At 46.1% G+C, this 22,198-nt stretch overlaps 1 protein-coding gene and 1 long non-coding RNA gene across 3 annotated transcripts in view; one reads left to right on the top strand and one right to left on the bottom strand.

The window, feature by feature from the left end:
• LOC122578019 (neurogenic locus Notch protein) overlaps positions 1 to 21,064 on the top strand; it is a 181,962-nt gene extending 160,898 nt beyond the window's left edge. For both annotated transcript variants that reach the window (XM_043749856.1, XM_043749857.1), the window contains 6 exons: positions 13,812 to 14,355; positions 14,689 to 15,219; positions 15,637 to 15,869; positions 16,029 to 17,874; positions 17,978 to 19,761; positions 19,944 to 21,064. In XM_043749856.1, coding sequence (XP_043605791.1) covers positions 13,812 to 14,355; positions 14,689 to 15,219; positions 15,637 to 15,869; positions 16,029 to 17,874; positions 17,978 to 19,761; positions 19,944 to 21,061 — 6,056 coding nt within the window. In that variant the 3' untranslated portion in view covers positions 21,062 to 21,064. The remainder of the gene's footprint in view (positions 1 to 13,811; positions 14,356 to 14,688; positions 15,220 to 15,636; positions 15,870 to 16,028; positions 17,875 to 17,977; positions 19,762 to 19,943) is intronic.
• LOC122578020 lies at positions 12,384 to 13,873 on the bottom strand. Its single transcript, XR_006320467.1, has 3 exons — positions 13,744 to 13,873; positions 12,930 to 13,474; positions 12,384 to 12,810 (listed from the first exon to the last, which is right to left on the bottom strand). It is a non-coding gene; the product is annotated as an uncharacterized LOC122578020 (long non-coding RNA).
• Positions 21,065 to 22,198: the final 1,134 nt, after the last annotated feature.

The following is a 22,198-nucleotide window of genomic DNA, read 5'->3' as shown; positions in this document are numbered from 1 at the left end:
AACACCGAGTACTATCTACTGTCTATTACCTATTATCTGTTACCTATTACCTATTACCTATTACCTATTACCTATTGCCTATTACCTATTATCACAGAGTATCGAGAAATACGTTTGCTTGTGTCGGCGACTAGAGCGGTTTTTTATATCGTTATGTACACAGAGCAAGGGAAAGATAGTCGAAACTATAATAGTTGGATGGATAATAGTCGGAAAATTTGGGACCGTTTTCACTGTTAAACGAATCGTACAACGATGGAACGTGGAGGAGAACTGTACCATTAGATTAGATGGCACCCGAGAGAAAACACGAGAGAAAATACGATCGCGCCATGTACGGCGTAATTGCTGCTGCATATTTTGTAACCCGATTGTTGTGCGTTGCACGTGGCTCCCGCGAACGACTTAAAATAATATCTCCAGCTATTTATAAAACCGTAGCTGACATTATCTTGGATCTCGTGGCGGTGCAATTACGGGGGGGACCAACCGGTCCGCTTTGGAGCCAGTATAATAAATTAATAGCCTCGATGTAGACCGATTAATTCAGGCTGTTTCACCGAGAGCTGTGTGTAAACGTTGCGTTTCTGAATGCTGGAAAAATGACGCGGGATAACTGGAAAAAAGGCTCTGCCGTCGAAGCGAAACGGATAAACGCGGCCTTATACCTTCTCTCGCGTTTCGTGTTATTTCCTGCGTATTTCTCCAATCTAGAAAATGAATGTCCCAAACCTAATCCGAACTTGTTGAGCGGCAATCAGTAGCGAATGAGAATGAAGATTCGGTCGGAGAGCAGTTGACAAGCTTATCGACGGATGAGAATCAGACTCGTTACAGATTTCTCTTGCCAGAGAAGAGACTACGATCAAAGTACCGTGTATCGTTGTATCGTGTAGATCGTTGAATGAAGGGGAGGTCGGTCATCGAGGAAAGATCGCGTAACATACGTTCGTACTTTCTCGTTGAATCTCTTAAGATAATGAATCGGAATTCCGGCTACTTAGTTTCGTAATGGGAAAACGTTAGAGGTTAGACGTTTTTAGCTACGTTAGACGTAGAACGCTTGCTAGAAAAATCATTTACGATATAAATAGGTACGTATTATCAAGATAGACGTATCGTTCGAAAGGAATAGTCGATTCGCTTCAGTCGTCGAGTGCACTCAATTACAGCGACAAAGGCGCAATCTCAAATACTACGTATCGTTCGTTTCACCCATTCTTGTTGCATTCATGTGTAGAAATCGTGTGAAAATAATTGTCCATTATTCGTAAGTTATTGGTGAGCAAGGAATTCGTAAGGGAACAGTTGCGTGGACGTCATTAGGCCGGGACAGTGAGCAAGGCATCGGGGCTCGATCAGCGTGTTGGAACATGGTCGGCCACACGCGGTCAATCGGGAACGCAGATGACCGAGCTGCTGCGCGCCTGTGCGCCGTGCAGCCACAGAGAAAAGATGCACCGTTATCCTGGCTCCTAGAAGAAGGAGCAAAAGGTCTGTAAGTGTGGCGCGGCGTGCCTCGAGCCTTCTATAGAGGTTACGAAGCGCACTCGCAATCCACTCTGCTGCATCCATGCGCGCGATATCGTTGACCACACCCACCTTCTCTCGCTCTCCGTCTCAGAACAGTGAGAGGAACGCCGGCAGGAGGACAGCTAGAGGAGAGAGAAACAGCTCGAGTTCTCAGGTATCGTGGCGTCGATCGTGTGCATTTGCATCCACGATCCACAGTTGCTCCACTTGCCCGCGAAACACCCGTCTGCATGGGGGAGAAAAATGTGACTCGAGCCGCACGATGCGGTTTCGTCTCGTTGTTTTCACGTTCTTTCATTTCTACTGTTTGTGGTTTGTTTCATCGCGCGACGTACTTATCCGCTCCCCCATTTTTATTATATATTATTATTATTTATATTATATATCATATTTATAATATATTTATAAATGCAGATTTCATTGCTCGAAAGCATCGCCGTTCCGTTACGTGTTCCGATACATACTCCTATTTCTATCGATTTCTTCGTCTCGATATCCAAAGCCTTGCAAATTATATTCGCTACTGTCGGCTTGTACGATTTCGTCTATCTTTTATCTATCATCGCCTATACCATGTGTTAGAAATCTAATATACTACACTGTGCTATATGTATATAAAACATATATTAAAATAGAATATACCACATGTGGGAATTATTCGTTAGACAGGATTCGATCGCGCGAGGTATTCTTTGCTCCACAGAGATGCAACAAGATTGGAAACTGCGAGTTGCGTGAAAGTGAAGAGAGAGAGAGAGAGAGAGAGAGAGAGGGGGGGGGGAGTGGTTCGCGAGCAGGAGGACAAAGTGGCGAGGACACGAATCGAATTCTATTAATATGGAACGCAATTACTATGTTTTATAATTCATTTTCTTCCAATATATCTTGCAATCATAATCAGGGAGCAAAGTCGTCGTTACTTTGACGTTTCGATCGATTTGCAAATCGTAGAACGCACTTTTCGCTGGTTAGATAGAATAGCGGCAAACTCGCAGAGATTGCTCTGCAGGAAACGCCGTTAGGCCGTTTAGCATTTTCCAATGGCCAACGATTAATGGTAAAAGAAATGAAAGGACAAGGACGCATAGATTTCGCGATACAATCGTATAGATTTACGCGTGTTATCGTAAATCGTGGTGAGAAAAACACGCCCATCCTTCCTCGTCGTGAAAGGATAAGGAGTGTATCCTAGCCGGAACGTTGGATCGGATAGGAACGTCGATTCTCCGATATCCTTGTTTCGTCTGTCTTCGTTTATTACGTTATTACGTTTGTAAGCGTCGTTTATTACGTTGTATTATAACTTGACGACTAACGAGTCGTTTCTAGCCACCTCGAAACTGTTTCGTTCTCGCTAGTAGACCGTACGAAAGGCGCCAGGACGTTCTATATATGAAACGGCGACGAAACACGCAATCGCGTTTTCTTTCTGCTCGATGTGTGAAACGCGCGCGTCGAAATGCTAGAGCCGTGGTAAAGTTTATCCTTCGCTTGCAAAACAACTATTTACGGTCGACTATTGGCGAGAAAGTTCCGGCGATTCGCGCGAAATGCATATGTAGATAACGTCGATCGCGATTCCTAACCGTTCAACTTTCTAAAACGAAGGGTGACGACGAAGGGAAACGATGTATATAACAAAAGCCTTGTATTTTTCTTCTTTTTCTTCTTTTTCTTCTTTTTCTTCTTTTTCTTCTCTGCTCCTCCTCTTATTCACACTTTCAGAGTTGAACATTTCAGAGATTCTCTTATTAGTTTCTCTTTCATGTTGGTTCACCTCGCCTTTTTTGGTAAGCTCGCTTCCCGTAACTTAACCTAAGACGCCAAGTATTACAATACAAATCTCGCAATGCAAATGTACGCGTGTTACATATTTGTTTATTGGACTGCGTTCGAAATTCCGTTGGTGATAAAGAAATTCGCTGACATTCTCACGCCCATGCTTTTACATTAGATTCTCGATTCTAGATCGTTGCGTAACATCGTGTTATATTAGTCGTCAAAGACAGAACAGCTTCGACCAGTGAATGGCGGAAAACATATACACTTTCAGCTCTGCCAGCTCTCCAATTCAAACTCGCTGTTTCGTACTTGAACTTTGGCGATCTCGCATTGAACTCTGGAGTTTTTGTAAATTTATTTCGCGAAATTATTTATCGACAAACACATTGAAACGTCGATTTCACGTCGATTGCGTGTCGATTGAAATTTATTCATTTTCTATCAGACGAATAGAATTGTTAAAGTTTGTTAAAGTTCTTTTTAAATTACACTTTAGAAATTTATATACGCAGAAGGAATATAAATTATTGGCAGATAAGTAGATGAAGCATGTAGCCCATGAGAAATTAGTGTAAAACGTTGCGAGTATAAGCGATGATAATTGAGCAATTGTCTGGAGGTAAAAACGGTGGCAAAAGTAGTCGGTAAAACAAAAAGATAAATTTCCATCCCTCTTCTGCGGTCTAGAAATCTCTATAGAGTGACTAGTGACAATCGGAAAGGTCGCAACCTCCCACGACGACCAACTCGTTCCAGAATTCGTCGAGATTGCTCGTGAGATCGCACTCTCAAACTTTTCCCACTGTCTGATGCACTCTTTTCCGCGATACAACTAAATATTTCCTATGCTCTCGCGGCGCCTTCTTATTTCATGGCTCAGCGTGATTCGTGCGGCCGCGAGCGTCACTCCCTGTTTATCGAAACGAAGCGGGCATTTTGTCGGGATCCCCGGCGACTCCACGTCCAATACGCCATAGATATATTATCGATAAGTCGACGGCATTCGCGCGTGGGAGATGGCCGCGGTGCGAGTAACACACGCGGGTCTGCCACGCCCCGAACAATTACTAAGAAGTCGAGGCGGTAAATCAGTCGCCAGACTATGAAACTACGAGACCGGGACGCGTATTGTCCCAGGAAAGTCGATTCCTCGTGGAAATCCTCCATTTACTCGGATGCCGCGCCGCGTTCAATCGCTTCCACACGATTCTTTGCTATTAGTCGGTTGCCCTTTTCGAAATTTCCCAAATGATAAATAACAGACACTGCGATTTATCCATTTTATGTAAAATTTATTTGGAAACAGACGAAACCATTTATTTCGCTTTCGATAACAATTTCCAACGTAGATTTATGACAGCAGGTTCAAACACGACTAAGAATCGAATCAATGCAAGAAAACAGACAGAAAATGAAACTTTTCTTTTTATTTAACATTCTTTTATCACGCGTTTCGAAACATTTTTCTACCGAAAAACGAAGCCAGAAATATGAAATTGTACGTGTCGATAATTTCTTTGCCAAATAAACAGAAACGACTCATCGGGGATCGTATACGATCGAGAAACTGCATCTCGTAAAAACACGCTAAATTAAAAATTCGGTCGCTGAAAAACTGTTCAATCAGTTAATGCGAACGACTAAAAGGCGAACGACTCGGAGAGAAGCGAACTCGTGCAGCTTCCCAGGACCGACAAGATGGTGGTGGGCGCGAGCAGCCAGCGGAGATAGCGTATCAGGAGCCGGCGACGGTGAAAAACGCCTGAGCACCGTGCACCGTGCACCGTGCACCGCGCGTTGCGCACCGAGCACCGAGCACCGAGCACCGAGCATCGAGCACCGAGCATCGAGCATCGAGCATCGAACACTCGAGCAGTGACGGTGTTGTGACCTGGGTGTGGCGCGGCCGCCGCGACTCGCGGAGATCTCTCGCATATGTGTAACCGTTGGAACGGCCCGCGAGAACGCTCTCCTCTCCCCTTCGTGTGTCCGGGAGTGTGGAGTGTGGAACCGGGCGAAAGCATAGGCTATGCCCCTTATATCCATGAGAAATACGGATAGACGTTGTGCAATCACCTTGTATGCCTGTGCTTTCTTTTTTCTCAGCCAAAACGTTTCGGTGAACTGTACGCGTATGTGTGTATATTATGCACACGATTAATACACGCTACTATTTATAACGGATAAACGCGTAACCAAGTTTCACGCGTACGCGAAGGCAAACGGGATATTACGAGCGGTAATTAAAACCGTTCCGTCGGAAACGCTCGATCCAACACCGATTATTTCTATTCTTTTACGCGTCTGATCGATCGTTGCCCTTATTTACGATTTACCAGAGAACCCGTGAACATACTGTGTCGCATTGGTTAGGTGGTTGGGAACGCGGCTTTTTCGTTTCGATGGAGGCTTGTGGGAAGGCATCTTCGTTTGCATCTTCCTCGGTTTTCAAGAAAATAGATCTGTAAAGGTTTCAGATTGGCCAGTAAAACCTCTACGACTACATACAGCCGTTTCACCAAAAATCATTCTTTTCTCCTACCAATCCTACTTGTCGATTCCTTCGTTACTTCCAAACTTTCTTACTTTGCTAAAAAAAAAAAAAGCCATTATACTCGACGATTTAAAAATCTCTCTCTCTCTCTCTCTCTCACTCGTCCATTTGTTACTCCTTCTTCTGTTTTCGTACTCTCCTCAAAGCCAATAAATCCTCGATAAGAAAACGCCTTCCGATTATCTCGTTCATCGTAATCGGTTTCTTCTTTCTTTGGATCTTTGGTGGAAAAAGGTCGGTCTTCTCGTTTCTTTCGACCGTTGGGCGTTCGTGGTAGCCGGCCTGTCGGCTTCCTGGCGAGAGACGGCACATTTTTAACGAATATTACGCACGCACGCGATATTCTGTTCAACGTCCGAATCGCTTGCGATCGCTCGCGTTGAACGTTTGTGATCGCGATCGCGATCGATAATTCATCGTTGGTCAAAGGATTCTGCTCGATCCTCGTACGATACATGTACGATACATGTACATACATACACGCATACTTTCGCTAATTGGATACTCCACGGTGATCATCGTGCCTTTTTCTTATTTTCCGCTTTCTTTTCTTAATTTTTTCTCTGTCTTCGCTTTTTAAATTGGAAATGGTAAATTGCAAATTGTCTCGATTTTCGTTCATAATTAGCCGTAAATCGAACGGGCAAAATCGATTATATCGTTTGCGTAACGATGGTAAATTGTGAAATTGTAGACTTAAATTAACTCAAATTAATTACGCTGTTGCGTAGTCGGTGTCGCGCAACAGCGCGTAATGTAACGTTATAAATTGATTTTTCAAACGATGTGCTTGACATGCCTGGCGTCCCTCGCGACTCGAACCAACAAACCAAGACGGATACGTTCGAAGATTTCTTCCGTTCAATCAATTCATTCTCGAAATATAGTACAAGATCAGACAAATTGAAAATGCTGTTCAACCCGACGTGTCCCTCGTGTATCAATTGCCGTCAAAATTTTGCGAGCTGCACGCATTATGAAACGAACTTTTACGTTACACGTTTTGCAAAACTTTTTTTACGCGCAGTCCACGTATTTTGACCACCGTTGGAATATTCATTCCACGGCATAACTACGGCAAACGTAGTTGTGAATTCGTTCGTTTTCCCGATGGGTGCAACTGGTCGGCAACGCGTAATATCTTACCGGAATGGTTCGAGTTTAAGGTCGATTACGCGACAGGAAAAAGTTGGTAGCAGGTTCGCGACAAGTATCGCGAGTAATTCGTGCGTGTTGAAGGGTTTCGCGATTTGCGATTTGCGAGGACAGCGATCGACCGATGCCGACTGCCGGCAGTCGGAAAACTTTTGCCCCGAAATAGTGGAAATGTTGTTCCGTTCGTTGAAACATCTTTTCGCCTAAAGGTCGATCGTAGCGACTCGTACGAGGAACGCGCGTCTCTCGCGTCTTCCGCCGCGTCTCGCGGCTAGCGCGAACCGGAAAAACCACGATTCAGAGAGGGCAGTTTTCTTCGGCCGCGTCCTTTCCCGTCACGCAACTGGGTTGGCCAATTACCAGCGATTAATCGAGTCGGCCGGCGGAAAAAACGCGAGCTAAGGAACCCGTCTTTGATGGCGAACCTCCGTCTTGGGAATCGCGAGATAGCTTCGCGGGTTTCGTTTTACGTCGACTAGTTCTCCACCTTATTCAGAGTTTCAGGAAGTTTAAAGACGCGGTACGCAGAACGGATAGGAAACAAATATAATTAATCGTTATAATTAATCATCGGCTACGTAATATCGAGCGGTAACGATAGACGTCTGTCCTAGTTTATATTTCTTCCTTTTATCGCCTGATATTCTAAAACTTTGGAAATTAGTATGTAAGATCTATTCGTTCGAGTCGCTGCATCTCGATATCTGCATAACCGAACCATGAAACAACCTAATAAATATATCTCGTCTATTCTCCCAATTCGTCTTACGAACGCGACTTCCATTCCGGCCATCGACCATTACCCATTACAATAAATTCTCCGCAAAGTGGAATCTCCTTGGGCAAACGCCAGCACGCTTCTCGCCATCGTCTATAATCTTTTTCGCGATTACGACCGCCAGGAATCGGCAGTGATCGCTGATCAGAGAGATGCGCGCCGTTCCCTTCTAAGAAAAGCATTTCGTATCCTATAGCGTCGCGTCGCAGTCGTCGCAGCCAATCAACAGCGCCAATTCAACAGAGAATTTCAACCACGTTGGCAGAAACGCAATCAGCTTTACGAGCGCCTCGGGTTTCCGGATTTTTTCTATCCCTTCCGGCGAATCATACTTGAATCCGCCCCGCCTTCTCCTATCCACGAATTTACAGTTATCCGTGAGATGTACGCGTCAGGGTGGGGTACTTCTTCTCCTCCTTCTTCCTCTTCTTCTTGTGCAAGTCCGACACTCTTACGAACCAGAGTTTTCCGATTGCTGCAGATTTTTCTTCGAAGGCGAGAAAAAGAAGCGAAAGGAAAGGCGCGGTTCGAACAGACGTCCGAGTCATCGGATTTTCGTCGTCGATCTCTTGCGTGAAATTAGCTGTTTATATGACCGTTAGCTCGGCCTCGGCCAACGTCGGTCGTATCAGCGTGTCTAGATCCCATACATACGATGTGTACATTCGATGCAAGCTTGCATCAGAACAGGAGAAACAGCGACTCTTAGGGAAAATGTTGGAGAGGATTTACGGTTAACTTTGCCGGATATACGACAGACTGGAGGGCGTGTTTTCATAGAAAAAGAGGTACGGTTAATGCCTTTACGTGCGGGGTGGCTACATCTGTGTAGGCGTCGGCGTCGGCGTCGGCGTCGGCGTCGCGTTCCGACGCGCCAGGCATTAGGCAAATAGTAAATGAAAAACGCGAATGCGTATACGTTTCTTCTACAGTTATTCCGCAAAGTTTCTTAGATATGTACGAACGAAAAAGGAATTCCAAAACAATTACAGCACAGCAGCACCATCCGAGATTGCGATTCGAAGGAAAATTTATTACAGCACGTTCCGTTCGCTTAACCTTAACCAAGTCTTCCGACGAGGAAACAGCTATCCTCTCGCATCTTCTTCTCTCATTCCCTCGATGAGATATCCGATGAGATCTCCTTTTCATTCGATTCGGTGAATAACAACGCAGTCACCGGCGGCGATTCACCTGCCCTGCGACTCGTCGTTACGTCGCCTTGCCTGCATCAACGTCATCGCCGAGGACGATCGAAGCGGACAGCTCTCCTTCTCCCTTCCTCTTTCTCCCTCCCTCCCTCTCCCTCTCTCTCTCTCTCTCTCTCTCTCTCTCTCTCTCTCGTTCAGGTAGCTGAGAGACTGCTGCAGTCGCGACCGTTAATCGCAAAAATCATCTGGCCTCTCGCAGGTGCTCGCCGTCTCTCGCTTCTTTTCTTCCGTGCAACTCAACCTTCGACCCTAAGATGCTTGCCAGGCCAACCACTTTGATCACTCGAAACTCGAAACTCGAAACTCGAAACACTCGTCTTATTATATTTATCCACCGTCGTTACGGTTGCCTTCGTTGGCAGAGACTTGATTTCTGCTCGAGTTACGTTGATCGAGAATTCGAGAGACGAGAGGGAAACGCGACCAGCAACACAGCGCTCGATCGTTTGAGAAAAAACAAACCTTCGTGCACGTTCCGTTGCAAGTAATAGAAATGGGTTGAGCGACTACTCGCCAAAGTTTCTTTTTATTCGACGCGAGACGATAAAAATACTAAAATGATGGATTTTTCGTCCATGGAAAGTAAGTATGTCTCTTTGCCTAAATAATTCAGGTCTAACCTCGATTTTCTCTCCATAAAATAACGTTAAATTCTGCGATGTTAAATTACCGGAGCGTCCGAAACAAAATTCCCGTATCTTTCCTATCGACTTGCGCCTTTATTTCCTCTCAAACGTTATTCATCTCGTTAAAATCTTCGGAGCAACATTTTCTGTTTGTACGTCGATCTTGGAGAAACGCGAGAAATTCTTGTGAATTTTCGCAAACGAGGCAAGGAACGAGGTTGATTGGGATCGAGAGAAGAATTTCTCTTTAACGCGTGGATTCCGTGACGCGGGCTCTCTTCCATAATTAAACCAAACATGGATCAGGCTTGTTCTCGAGCCAGATCGTCAGATCGTCGTGCCATCGTCCAAGGGTTCGACGCAAACCAGCCTTTTCAACGTTTCCACCATTTTCTTGATTATCCGCCCAAACTTGAACGTCCGAATGACTTTGCTCTTGCCGTCTGCTCTCGATATGGATCGACAAGAGGCGAGCATCTTCAGAGGATTCCGCGACCGCGCACGGTAATGCCAACGATGTGTTTTATGGGCGTCGTCGATCTCGCCAGCATCGCAATGTACAAGTACATACGTCTCCACTCTCTTTCTCTTTCTGCGAAAACACCTACGTATTATACATCTGCCAAATATACCAGTGTCGCTGATTTTTACGATATCAACTGTATTGTTTGAAAAATCGACTCTTAGTATACTCTCGTTACACATTCTAAAATCTAGTATCACGGATTGCCAATAACAATGACTTTCAATGCACATTAACGTTATAACCATTAAGCCTATTAGCCGAATGCAAAGCGGCATCTTTGAAGCTGCTGTTTGTTCGCTTCCTCGATGTTCATAATCAACCGATACCAGGCTCGGTACAGCGATACATATTCAGCGTGACTCGGAACACCTGCAAATACATACGGAACAAATACATATATACGTGCATGTATGTACGTAGGAAGCAGAGAAACGAAGCAACGCGCATTTAAATTAGAAAATCATCGATAGCTCGTTGGAAAAGGACTCGCGAGCCATTTCCTAGCGATATTCGATGGTGGTAAAAGGTAAAAGCGTTTCGCGTAGGACGCGAACGCACGCTCGATGGGTGGTGGCGGTGGCGGCGGCGGCTGTTGTTGATTAATAACGTGCACGATGCACTTTGTTACCTCACGCATCGATTACATCCCACGTGGAATTCGCGCATCATCGAAGACGACTGTTAACAGTATTACGTACAACGTATACGACATCGAGATCCAGTTGCACGAATCCCCTGTGTCACGTAGGTGAACGCGCGATTAAAGCAACTGCGTGACGTAGAATATGTAGTACTCAAGTAACTAGGATCATGTAAAGAAAGAAAGTTGTTGATTCTTGTTGATTCGGCTTAAAATAACAATTTTCTCCCCATTGTTTTGGGAAACATCGTATCGTTGGTTAATTTTCCTTTTTCGTTACGGTTTATAAAGCAAACATTTGATTTCTAGACAAGCCCAAGTGAAAATGGCCGATAATTTTACAAGTGACGATCTATATCGAAAGTTCTTCCTCCCCCTAATTCTAAGCGAATTCGAAATCCAAGCGAATAGGATAAAACGCTGAACTCGCGTTCCACTATACGCTATTAAGACGGTATACTTTGGTGTCCGTAGATTCGTATTCACGTTCGTTAAGCGTTCGTTCGAAGCTAAACGTAAAAGCATATAGATGCAGAAGGAAAAAGGACGGAAGAGAAGGACAAAGTGAGAGAGGTGAGAGGCGCTCTCGATGCTGAACGAAGGGATTGCAAGAGGATGGATCGTGGATAGTGGATCCGCGAACCGTGTGTTGGGTTTCGCATAGTTTATCAATGCGCGTAGGCTGATTCGAGAACAGCGGCGCGGCACGGCGCGACGCGGCGAGGCAATAGATTACAATTATCCGAACACGCCTGGCTAAACGTGGGAGTTGCCAGCACGAACACGAACGACCGCGAACGGCGCGGATCCGATTCTCGCCTTCTCTGCTTCTCGCCAAACCCAAATTGCATTCGACCAATTCTATCATCGTTGTACGCCTTTTTCCCATTCCAGGCAGGCGGACGAACGAACGAACGAACGACGCGAGCGATGGAAAATTGGTGCGACGCGACCACATCGTGCTTGACATTCTTTCGTCGTTCCTCGCTTTTCACTTTTAACAGTGTTTATTCTTCTCTTCGAGTCTTTAAATTCTTGTACCGTTTGCACATGGTTGCGAAAATCACAGAGAAAAGTCGATCGTATCAATAATAATAACAATAATAATAATAATAATAATAATAATAATAATAATAATAACAAGTTCTTTGAAACAAGATTAAAACAAACAAACAAACAGCGCGATACGAGAATGCTCCAAGAAGAAAAACCAGTGCACGCTGCTTAATGATTCATGATGCGCGTAAATTCGTTGCCTACTTGTATTAGTGCTAAAGATTCGAGAGGAAACGACGAGGATATGCCACCGTGTACAGCGTACGTGCGTTCACAGCTGAATTAGCCGCATCATTGTCCGAATGGAAAAACAGACAGAGAAATATTAATGCGAATACGATAAAAATCCGTGCGTCATCCGGTTGACGAACGGCAGCGACGTTTCCGCGAACAACCGATGGAATTTACAACGTCGTATTCGTATTCAAGGTGCCATAATCATATGGCCTTTATTTTTTTATTTCTACAATACGAATATACATATGTATATACATACTTTACTTTACTTTGACGACACAAGATGATAAATTTACATCCAACTATGGATTAGACGCCTATTTCAGAAATATTCCTGCTAATCTTTAACGACCATTCGTCGGACAGTGGCAAATTTGTATATCCTTTTGTTTTTCAATAAACTGAAAACGTTGCGTAGAACGTCAAGTAGCTTTCTAAAGCTACTAAAAAAAATAGATTCGTTCGCAGCGGCGATTCCGATCAGTTTTGCCTGACGCAGCATTTGCGCTCCGTTCGATCGAATCCTTGTAACGCGGAAGGCCAAGCATCTCGAACGATAACTTTCTCCCATTGAGAGGAGTCATCGCTAGTCAGCCGTATACGGCCAAAGAATTTCTCGATAGTCGCGCTTACGATTCGTTGCTCAATTCCCTGGCTTATTCTTCTAAATGAATTCTGCGCCAATTAAGCGGCCGGACCATTTGGATCGCGTCTGAAATCAGCGGAAATTGTATTACAGTGGACGTCGTCAACTTTCTTTCTTCTTCTATACAGACTTCTTTTATAAAAGATATCAAAAGATCATCGTAAGATTATCAGAAGATCTGGTACCTTTTGCATTTTGCTGCTTGTACTTTAGCGTCGTCATATCTTTTCGCCCGACATTTCATCCCAATCGGTTGGTTTAAATACTTCTATTCAATTACGTTGGAACGCAAAAGAGTACATTCGATGCAGCAGCGTTAAAGCTAAGTTGACGTTAAAGCTGAAGAAAATCGAATGAGATGGCCGAGTTATTCGTTGTTGAAACTTGTTAATCGTCGGTCAGTTGTTATTACTGTCGATAATTGACACGATTATAGACATCGTCGGCGTTAGACGACGGATAAGAATCAGCGAGAGGAAAAAAGCGTAAAGAGACGCAATTAGCGGTGGACGTTTATCTGGTTGATCCGGGTTCGGTGCCCCTTGCCTCGATTGCCGCGTCTAATCGAGGATGTATCGAAGGTAATGCTCCACGATATTCGTAATTTCGCGAGTCGCGCTCCATACGAAAATGGCTTCGTCGTCAGATGTACACGTATATGCGGATGTATATTACTTACAATTATACTCAAAGATGAAAGCGATAAGCACTGGACAAATTCCTCCCGAACCTTTGAGAAATAATCAAACGATTTATTAACAATTAATTACACCGTAAATCCGTAAAGATTCGTACCCGCAGCTTACGAGCCTCCACTTTCCTTATACTAATCATAATACACTTTCCTTATACTAATCATAATACACTTTCCTTATAGTAATCATAATACACTTTCCTTATACTAATCATAATACACTTTCCTTATAGTAATCATAATACACTTTCCTTATACTAATCATAATACACTTCAGAACGGAAAAATTTGACAAAAGTTCGTACCTTATACAGAGGTATTATATCTAATTTAGCTCATATCGGGAGAATAATTTCGTTTGCCGTTGTTTCAGGTTTCACTGGCACCCAGTGCGAGATCGATATAGACGAATGCGCGGCAAAGCCATGCCTGAACAGAGGCGTCTGCACCGACCTGATCAATTCCTTTAAATGCAACTGTGCCAACGGATTTGCTGGTTCTCACTGTCAAATCAATATAGACGACTGCGCCTCGTCACCGTGCAAGAACGGCGGCATCTGTCAGGATTCTATAGCCAAGTACACGTGCGACTGCCCGCCAGGATTCACTGGAGCATCCTGCGAAACCAACATCAACGACTGCCAATCCAATCCTTGTCACAGCGGCACTTGCATCGATGGCGAGAACAGCTTCAGCTGCAATTGCTTCCCAGGATTCACCGGCAAACTGTGTCAGACGCAGATCGACGAGTGCGAGAGCAATCCTTGCCAATTTGGAGGAAGGTGCGAAGACCGTATTAATGGTTACCAATGTATTTGTAGACCTGGCACGTCTGGAACAAACTGCGAGGTGAACGTGAACGAATGTTATAGCAATCCATGTAGAAACGGAGCCAAGTGTATCGACGGGATCAATAGGTGAGCCCATGGTTCGTTAGTTATGGGGTTCGTTTATCGGGTGTTGGCGGTTTACCGCGATCGAATCGATTTGAAACGCACGACTCTTCTACGTCCTGCCCATTTCAACCGCTACTTTGATACAACATTCGCAACTCTTGTTTTACCCATGCGTTAATTCTTGCCTACTTTTAATTTCGATGGGCGATGCACGTTTTACAGCGAATTATCGTTTAAAAGTATCTTCGCGAAACGTGTCGACGTTGCGTATTTCAGAATTTCTAGCGAAATAAATAAACGGTGGACGGTAAGAGTTAATCGTATCCTCAGTGGACACGGTATGTTTTCTTTCAGATACTCGTGCGAGTGCGAGCCGGGATTCACCGGTCAACACTGTGAAACGGATATCAACGAGTGCGCCAGCAATCCCTGCGCCAACGGCGGACGGTGCATAGATTTGATAAATGGCTTCCGGTGCGATTGTCCTCGCGGTTACTACGACGCTAGATGTTTAAGCGACGTGGACGAATGCGCCAGCAATCCTTGCGTGAACGGTGGCACTTGCGAGGACGGTGTCAACCAGTTTATCTGCCACTGTTTGCCCGGTTATGGAGGCAAGAGATGCGAGGCGGACATCGACGAATGTGGCTCGAATCCTTGCCAACACGGTGGCACTTGCAACGACCATCTGAATGGATACAGCTGCAAGTGCCTGGCTGGATACGCTGGTACTAATTGCGAGACAAATATCGACGATTGCGCGGACAATCCTTGCCAGAACGGCGGCTCTTGCATCGACCTCGTCAACGATTATAAATGCGTTTGCGAATTGCCGCACACGGGGAGAAACTGCGAGGACAAGCTAGATCCCTGTTCACCTAACAAGTACGAATTTCACTGTTTCACTTCGCTAAATTTTCCCACCTTCTTTTCTTCTCGTGTGTCAAACGACACACGGGATTCTTCTTTGCATAACGGACACCTCCTTGTCCAAAGGTAGCCGATTTTCATGAATGTCTCTCGGCAAAACTATCCTTTGAAATTGTACGGTACGAAATTGAGTACGGTACGAAACCTTGGAATAATATGAAAAGAGGGCCGAGCGGCAACATATTTTCTTAATCAACTATGTATATGGAAATAATTGGTACAAAAGTGTAGAGTCGAACGATTACGCTTATATACGCGCGTATATTTGAAAAAAAAAAAAGAAAGAAAAATTGAAAAGAACGTTTTATAATCTATTATCCTATTATTCATCATTATAACGTACCACCTGTTATCTTTGCTTTCGAATCACAGATGTCTTCATGGCGCCAAGTGTTCACCGTCCTCAAATTTCCTCGATTTCGCCTGTACTTGCACGGTCGGTTACACTGGCAGACTCTGCGACGAGGACGTCGACGAGTGTGTAATGACCTCTCCATGCAGAAACGGCGCTACCTGCAGAAACACCAATGGCTCGTACCAGTGCCTTTGCGCAAAAGGCTACGAAGGTCGGGATTGTATCATTAACACCGATGACTGCGCTTCCTGTAAGTATCAAGCATTAACCTATATCATTACATAGGTTATAGCGTTACATATTTATAATACTATATATAATGATATACAGGTATATATTTATAATACCATGTATATTAATCGTGTCCAAGTACACGGCAATCTAAGCAATGTCAATTTATCATTTCCAGTTCCCTGTCAGAATGGCGGCACTTGTTTGGACGGTATCGGCGACTATACCTGTCTCTGCGTAGATGGTTTCAGTGGCAAACACTGCGAGATCGATGTAGACGAATGTTTGTCACAACCATGTCAAAACGGTGCAATCTGCAAAGAATACGTAAACTCGTACACTTGCCAATGCCAACTCGGATTCTCCGGTATTAATTGCCAAACCAACGACGAAGATTGCACCGACAGTAGCTGCATGAATGGCGGTAAATGCATCGACGGCATCAACAACTATACCTGTGTATGCAAACCCGGTTACACCGGTTCAAACTGCCAGTATCGTATCAACGAATGCGACAGTTTGCCCTGTCTGAATGGAGCCACCTGTCACGACCACGTCCAGTATTACACTTGCCACTGCCCTTACGGATATACCGGAGCCAGATGCGATCAGTATGTCGATTGGTGTGCGGATAATCCTTGCGAGAACCAGGCCACCTGCGTCCAGCACAAAAATAAGTACCAATGTAATTGTTCTCCTGGCTGGACCGGTAAAGTCTGCGATGTTGAGATGGTTTCTTGCAAAGACGCGGCTATAAGGAAAGGAGTGCCGGAGAAAAACCTGTGTAATAACGGTACTTGCGAGGACATAGGCAATAGTCACCGTTGTCACTGCCTAGAAGGATACACAGGTTCTTATTGTCAAGAAGAAGTCAACGAGTGTGACTCTGCCCCGTGTCAAAACGGTGCTACTTGCAAGGATCTCGTCGGATCTTATCAGTGTCAGTGTACGAAAGGTTTCCAAGGGCAGAATTGCGAGCTTAACGTGGACGATTGCAGGCCTAATCCTTGCCAGAACGGCGGCACGTGTCACGATCTGATCAGTAACTTCAGTTGCTCCTGTCCTCCTGGTACTTTAGGCTTCATATGCGAGCTGAACGTGGACGACTGTGCTGTCGGCACCTGCCACAACAACGGTACCTGTACCGACAAAGTCGGCGGATTCGAATGCAAATGCCCTCCAGGCTTCGTGGGACCTAGATGCGAGGGCGATATCAACGAGTGTTTGTCCAATCCCTGTTCTTCGCCAGGCACTCAGGATTGTGTGCAATTAGTCAACAACTATCACTGCAACTGCAAACCTGGCTACATGGGACGCCACTGCGAGGTGAAAGTGAACTTCTGCGACAGCTCACCGTGTCAAAATGGAGGCGTTTGCACCGCGAAGCAAGCTGGACACACCTGTCTCTGCCCTAGTGACTATTACGGAAACAATTGCGAATTCGCCGGCTCCTATTGCGACAGAGAGCCCTGCTTGAATGGCGGTACTTGCAGAGTGGCCGAAACCGACGTTGGATACAGATGTTATTGTCCCCCTGGAACGACCGGAACACACTGCGAGATAGACGCCAGAGACGAATGCGCCAGTAATCCGTGCCAACAGTCCAATGCCGTTTGCAAAAATCTTCTTGGCGATTACGCTTGCGATTGCCCACCCAAGTGGACCGGTAAGAACTGCGAAATTTACGATCCTAACTACGGAGGAGGTATCTTTGGCAGTCCGAGCTCGAACATCCCGAAAACCATGAACGCGTATGATCTTGATTTGGAATTGGAGAGAAAAAAATGCATTGAGAACAGATGCGAGGAGAAGTCTGGTAACCACCATTGTGACGAGGAATGTAACAGATACGCTTGCAACTTCGACGGAAATGACTGTTCCTTGGGCATTAATCCGTGGCGTAATTGCACCGCTCCCATCAACTGTTGGGACGTTTTCATGAACGACGTTTGCGACGAGGTTTGCAACAATGCCCAGTGTTTGTTCGATGGAAGGGACTGCGAAAGGAAATTGGCACCGTGCAAGTAAGTATTACAATAGTATCATTCAGATACGTGTACGCGTACATCTGTCTTATCGTAATAATAATATAACAATCTTGTTCGATCCCTTTTCTCATTTCTACAGTCCTATCTATGACGCTTACTGTCGCAAACACTACGCCAACGGGCACTGCGATTATGGCTGCAACAACGAGGAATGTAACTGGGACGGTCTGGATTGTGACAGGGAACCGCCATCATTGGCAGAAGGTGTGATTTCAGTAGTGGTAAGGATGGACATGCAGACATTCCGCTCCAACGTGGTCGCATTTCTCAGAGACATCGGTCACGAATTAAGAACCACTTTAAGAGTAAAGCAAGACGAACTCGGCAACGACATGATATATCCCTGGAAGAGAGAAAGAGACCCCGGTATGCACACCAACTTCTTTGGTCGACCGACCACCATCTACACCAACACGCAAAGTGGTGTAATCGCCTATTTGGAGATCGACAACAGAAAATGTACCGTTACTCAAGGAGCAGTGTGTTTCCCATCGGCCAACGAAGCGGCAGAATATCTGGCAGCCACCGCGTCCAAACACTCCTTATCTCGCAACTTCCCGATCGAACAAGTCCGAGGGGTGGTGGGCCCACAGGGTCCAGAGTACCCGGACGCTCCGACCAACTACAAGTACGTTTTCATCGGTATCGTGATCGTGGTACTTGGAGGATTGTTGGTCGGTGTGCTGGTCACGGCGCAAAGGAAACGAGCAGTGGGCGTCACTTGGTTCCCAGAAGGTTTTTTACGCACCAACAGTGGAAGCGGGCAGCGTCGTAGATCAAGAAGACGAGGTCCAGATGGCCAAGAAATGAGAAACTTGAACAAACAACCATCGGTGAATTGCATGGATCTTGATGTAGGGAATGGACGGGCGCAACAATGGTCGGACGACGAGTCAGATTTACCACCTTCGAAGAGGATGAGGGCTATAGAACCTGGATACGCCAGCGATCACACCGCCATTACGGATTACGAGGAGACGGAGCCTCGAATGTGGACTCAGCAGCATTTGGACGCCGCGGAGATTCGTAGACCGGACGCCGGAGTTTTGACACCGCCTAGTCTCGAACATGGCCAAGACGTGGACGCCAGAGGACCTTGTGGGATGACACCGTTGATGGTCGCTGCTGTACGAGGTGGAGGATTAGATACCGGGGAAGAGGAGGACGAGAGCGACGGAACGGCGGCCGTGATTGCCGATCTAGTTGCACAGGGCGCAGATTTGAACGCCACCACGGATAAGAGTGGCGAAACGTCTCTTCACCTGGCGGCAAGGTACGCCAGAGCTGACGCGGCCAAGAGGCTCCTTGACGCTGGCGCGGATGCCAACTCTCAGGACAATACCGGTAGAACGCCTCTTCATTCTGCCGTCGCCGCCGATGCGATGGGAGTCTTCCAAATACTGTTGAGGAACAGAGCAACGAATCTGAACGCTCGTATGCACGATGGAACCACGCCACTGATTCTGGCCGCTCGTCTCGCCACCGAGGGAATGGTGGAGGATCTCATTAACGCTGACGCCGATATCAACGCAGCCGACAACAGTGGTAAAACGGCGCTCCATTGGGCTGCAGCAGTTAACAATGTGGACGCTGTCAACATACTTCTGGTCCACGGCGCGAATAGGGACGCGCAAGACGACAAGGACGAAACGCCGTTGTTCCTTGCCGCCAGGGAAGGCAGCTTCGAAGCGTGTAAAGCGTTGCTCGATACTTTCGCCAATAGAGAGATAACCGATCACATGGATCGATTGCCGAGAGACGTGGCCAGCGAGAGATTACATCATGATATCGTTAGATTACTGGACGAGCATGTACCCAGGTCGCCACAGATGGTGAATGTGATACCAAACGGTCCTCTCATGGGTAAGCTATTTTCTCTCATCCTCAACCTCTTAATTGTATCTTCACTGTATTCGTTTCCGATGTATTTTTACGCATTTTACGCATTTTACGCATTTTACGCATTTTACGCATTTTACGCATTTTACGCATACAAACATTCAACGTGATATTCAAATTGTCAATGATTCGATCCTGTGTTGTAGGCTCGCCAAATCACCCACAACTTATAACGCATCCCACAGTGATCGGCTCCGCTCCGAAGCAAGCGAAATCGAAGAAGCGGCCAAAAGCTGGCACCACGGGGAATCCAAACAGTCCGGAGTCGGAGGGCGGTGTAGTGGTGGTAAGGCGAAAACCATCGGTGAAGAAGCCGCCGGCGAAACGCGGTGCCCAACCCCCAAACCAGGAGATTCCCCAGGGAGCCGAGGGAGCTGAGGGAAATTTACCGAGTCCTTACGACAGCGCGAGTTTGTACAGCAACGCGCTTCCGTTAGTGAGTCACACGGCAACGGCCAAGCAACCGCCGCCGTACGAAGACTGCATAAAAGGCCAGTCCATGCAGGGCCTTCAACAGTTGGGCCTCGACACGTTCACGACCAATTACGGGTTACCTAATTTTCACGACCAACTGTTAGCGTCGCACCAACGACAAGCGCAAGGAATGGTGAACACGCTGTCGCCGCCTTACAGCAATCAGTCACCGCCACACTCGGTGCAATCGAACATGACACTATCGCCACAGGCGAGCTACATGGGCTCGCCGTCTCCGGCAAAGAGTAGGCCGTCATTGCCTACTTCGCCAACTCACATCGCCGCTATGAGACAAGCGACGCATCAAAAGCACGGTGGCATGCCACCGGTGGGATTCGACTTTGAGAATCTTCCCTATTCGTCGAGTCAACAACAGCAACAGCAACAACAGCAAATGCAACAAACACAGCAACAGATCCAGCAGCAGCAGCAGCAACAGCAGCAACAGCAGCAGCAGCAGCAGCAGCAACAACAACAACAGAGCACACAGCAGCAGCAGCAGCAGCAGCAACAGCAGCAGCAACAGCAGCAGCAGCAGCAACAACAAACTCAGCAATACTACCAGTACTTGACGCCCCCTTCCCATCATTCTGGACCAGACGTAACACCGCAGCATTTAATGCAAGCGCCCGAGAGCTTCCCCACCCCTTCGCCGGATAGTCCGGGTCACTGGTCTTCCAGTTCGCCGCACTCCAACAGTGACTGGTCTGAATGCATGGCGTCGCCAAACGCGTACGGTGCTGGAGCCACCCACCAAAGTAACAAGGGCTCCGAGGCGATCTACATATGAAGTAGGGGGAGGCGGTGTTCTCAAACTCGCGCGAGTAAGTCATAAGTGTTGCGACGACGACGACGACGACGACGACGGCACGCGCGTCAATTGTGATTAACTCGCCGAGTTTGAGGGCGATTAGCGCTGATATCTTTTTCTAAATGGTACCTCCACTGCAAACGAATCGGTGCGACGAACGCTCTCTCGTAAGGTCGACAGTGTGGATCGTTTTACGTGCTCCAACCGGGCAGGCGTTAGCAAATGCGTACAACACTATTACTACTACCACTACCACTATCACTGCTACTACCACTGCTGCTACTACTGCTGCTACTACTACTGCTACTGCTACTACTGCTACCACTACTTACGAACACTACTACTGCTACTGCTATTGCTGCTGCTGCTGCTGCTGTTGCTGCTGCCGCTGCTGTTTCTGCTGCTACTTCTGCTGCTGCTGCTGCTGCTGCTGCTTCTACTACTACTACTACTACTACTACTACTACTACTACTACTATTACTACTACTACTACTATTACCGCTACTATTACTACTACTACTACTACTACTAGTACTGCTGCTACTACCGCTGCTGCTACCGCCGCTGCTACCACCACTGCTACCACCACTACCACCACTACTACTACTACTACTACTACTACTACTACTACTACTACTACTACTACTACTACTACTACTACTACTACTACTACTACTGCTACTATAACTACTACTACTGCTACTTCTACTGCTACTATTACTACTACTATTACTACTACTGCTGCTGCTACAACTATTACGCTACTACACTACTACACTACTACTACTGCTACTACTACAGGTCTTTATATATAAATATTTATAAATATAAATATAGATGAATAATTATATATGTATATGTATGCAAGAGAATATTTCTGTTCTTTGGATGGAGAACATATATACGCAAATGGACATTGTTTATATAAATCGTTCAACGATTGTGCCTTTTCTCGAAGGATTAGATAATTTAGAAGTAACGATGCGTGATCAAGATATACTACTCTGTAACCTACTCGTGCATCATGGCTCAAAGATCAACAATGGTGCCTTGGACTTGCCACAGTGTGAAGATCCGATAGACAATTTTCTTTTTTTTTTCTTTTATGGAACGAA

Source organism: Bombus pyrosoma, linkage group LG3, assembly GCF_014825855.1.
Source record: "Bombus pyrosoma isolate SC7728 linkage group LG3, ASM1482585v1, whole genome shotgun sequence".
NCBI classification, from domain to species: domain Eukaryota; kingdom Metazoa; phylum Arthropoda; class Insecta; order Hymenoptera; family Apidae; genus Bombus; species Bombus pyrosoma.
Note: the sequence above shows the minus strand (reverse complement) of the source record. Positions and strands in the feature narration are given on the sequence as shown.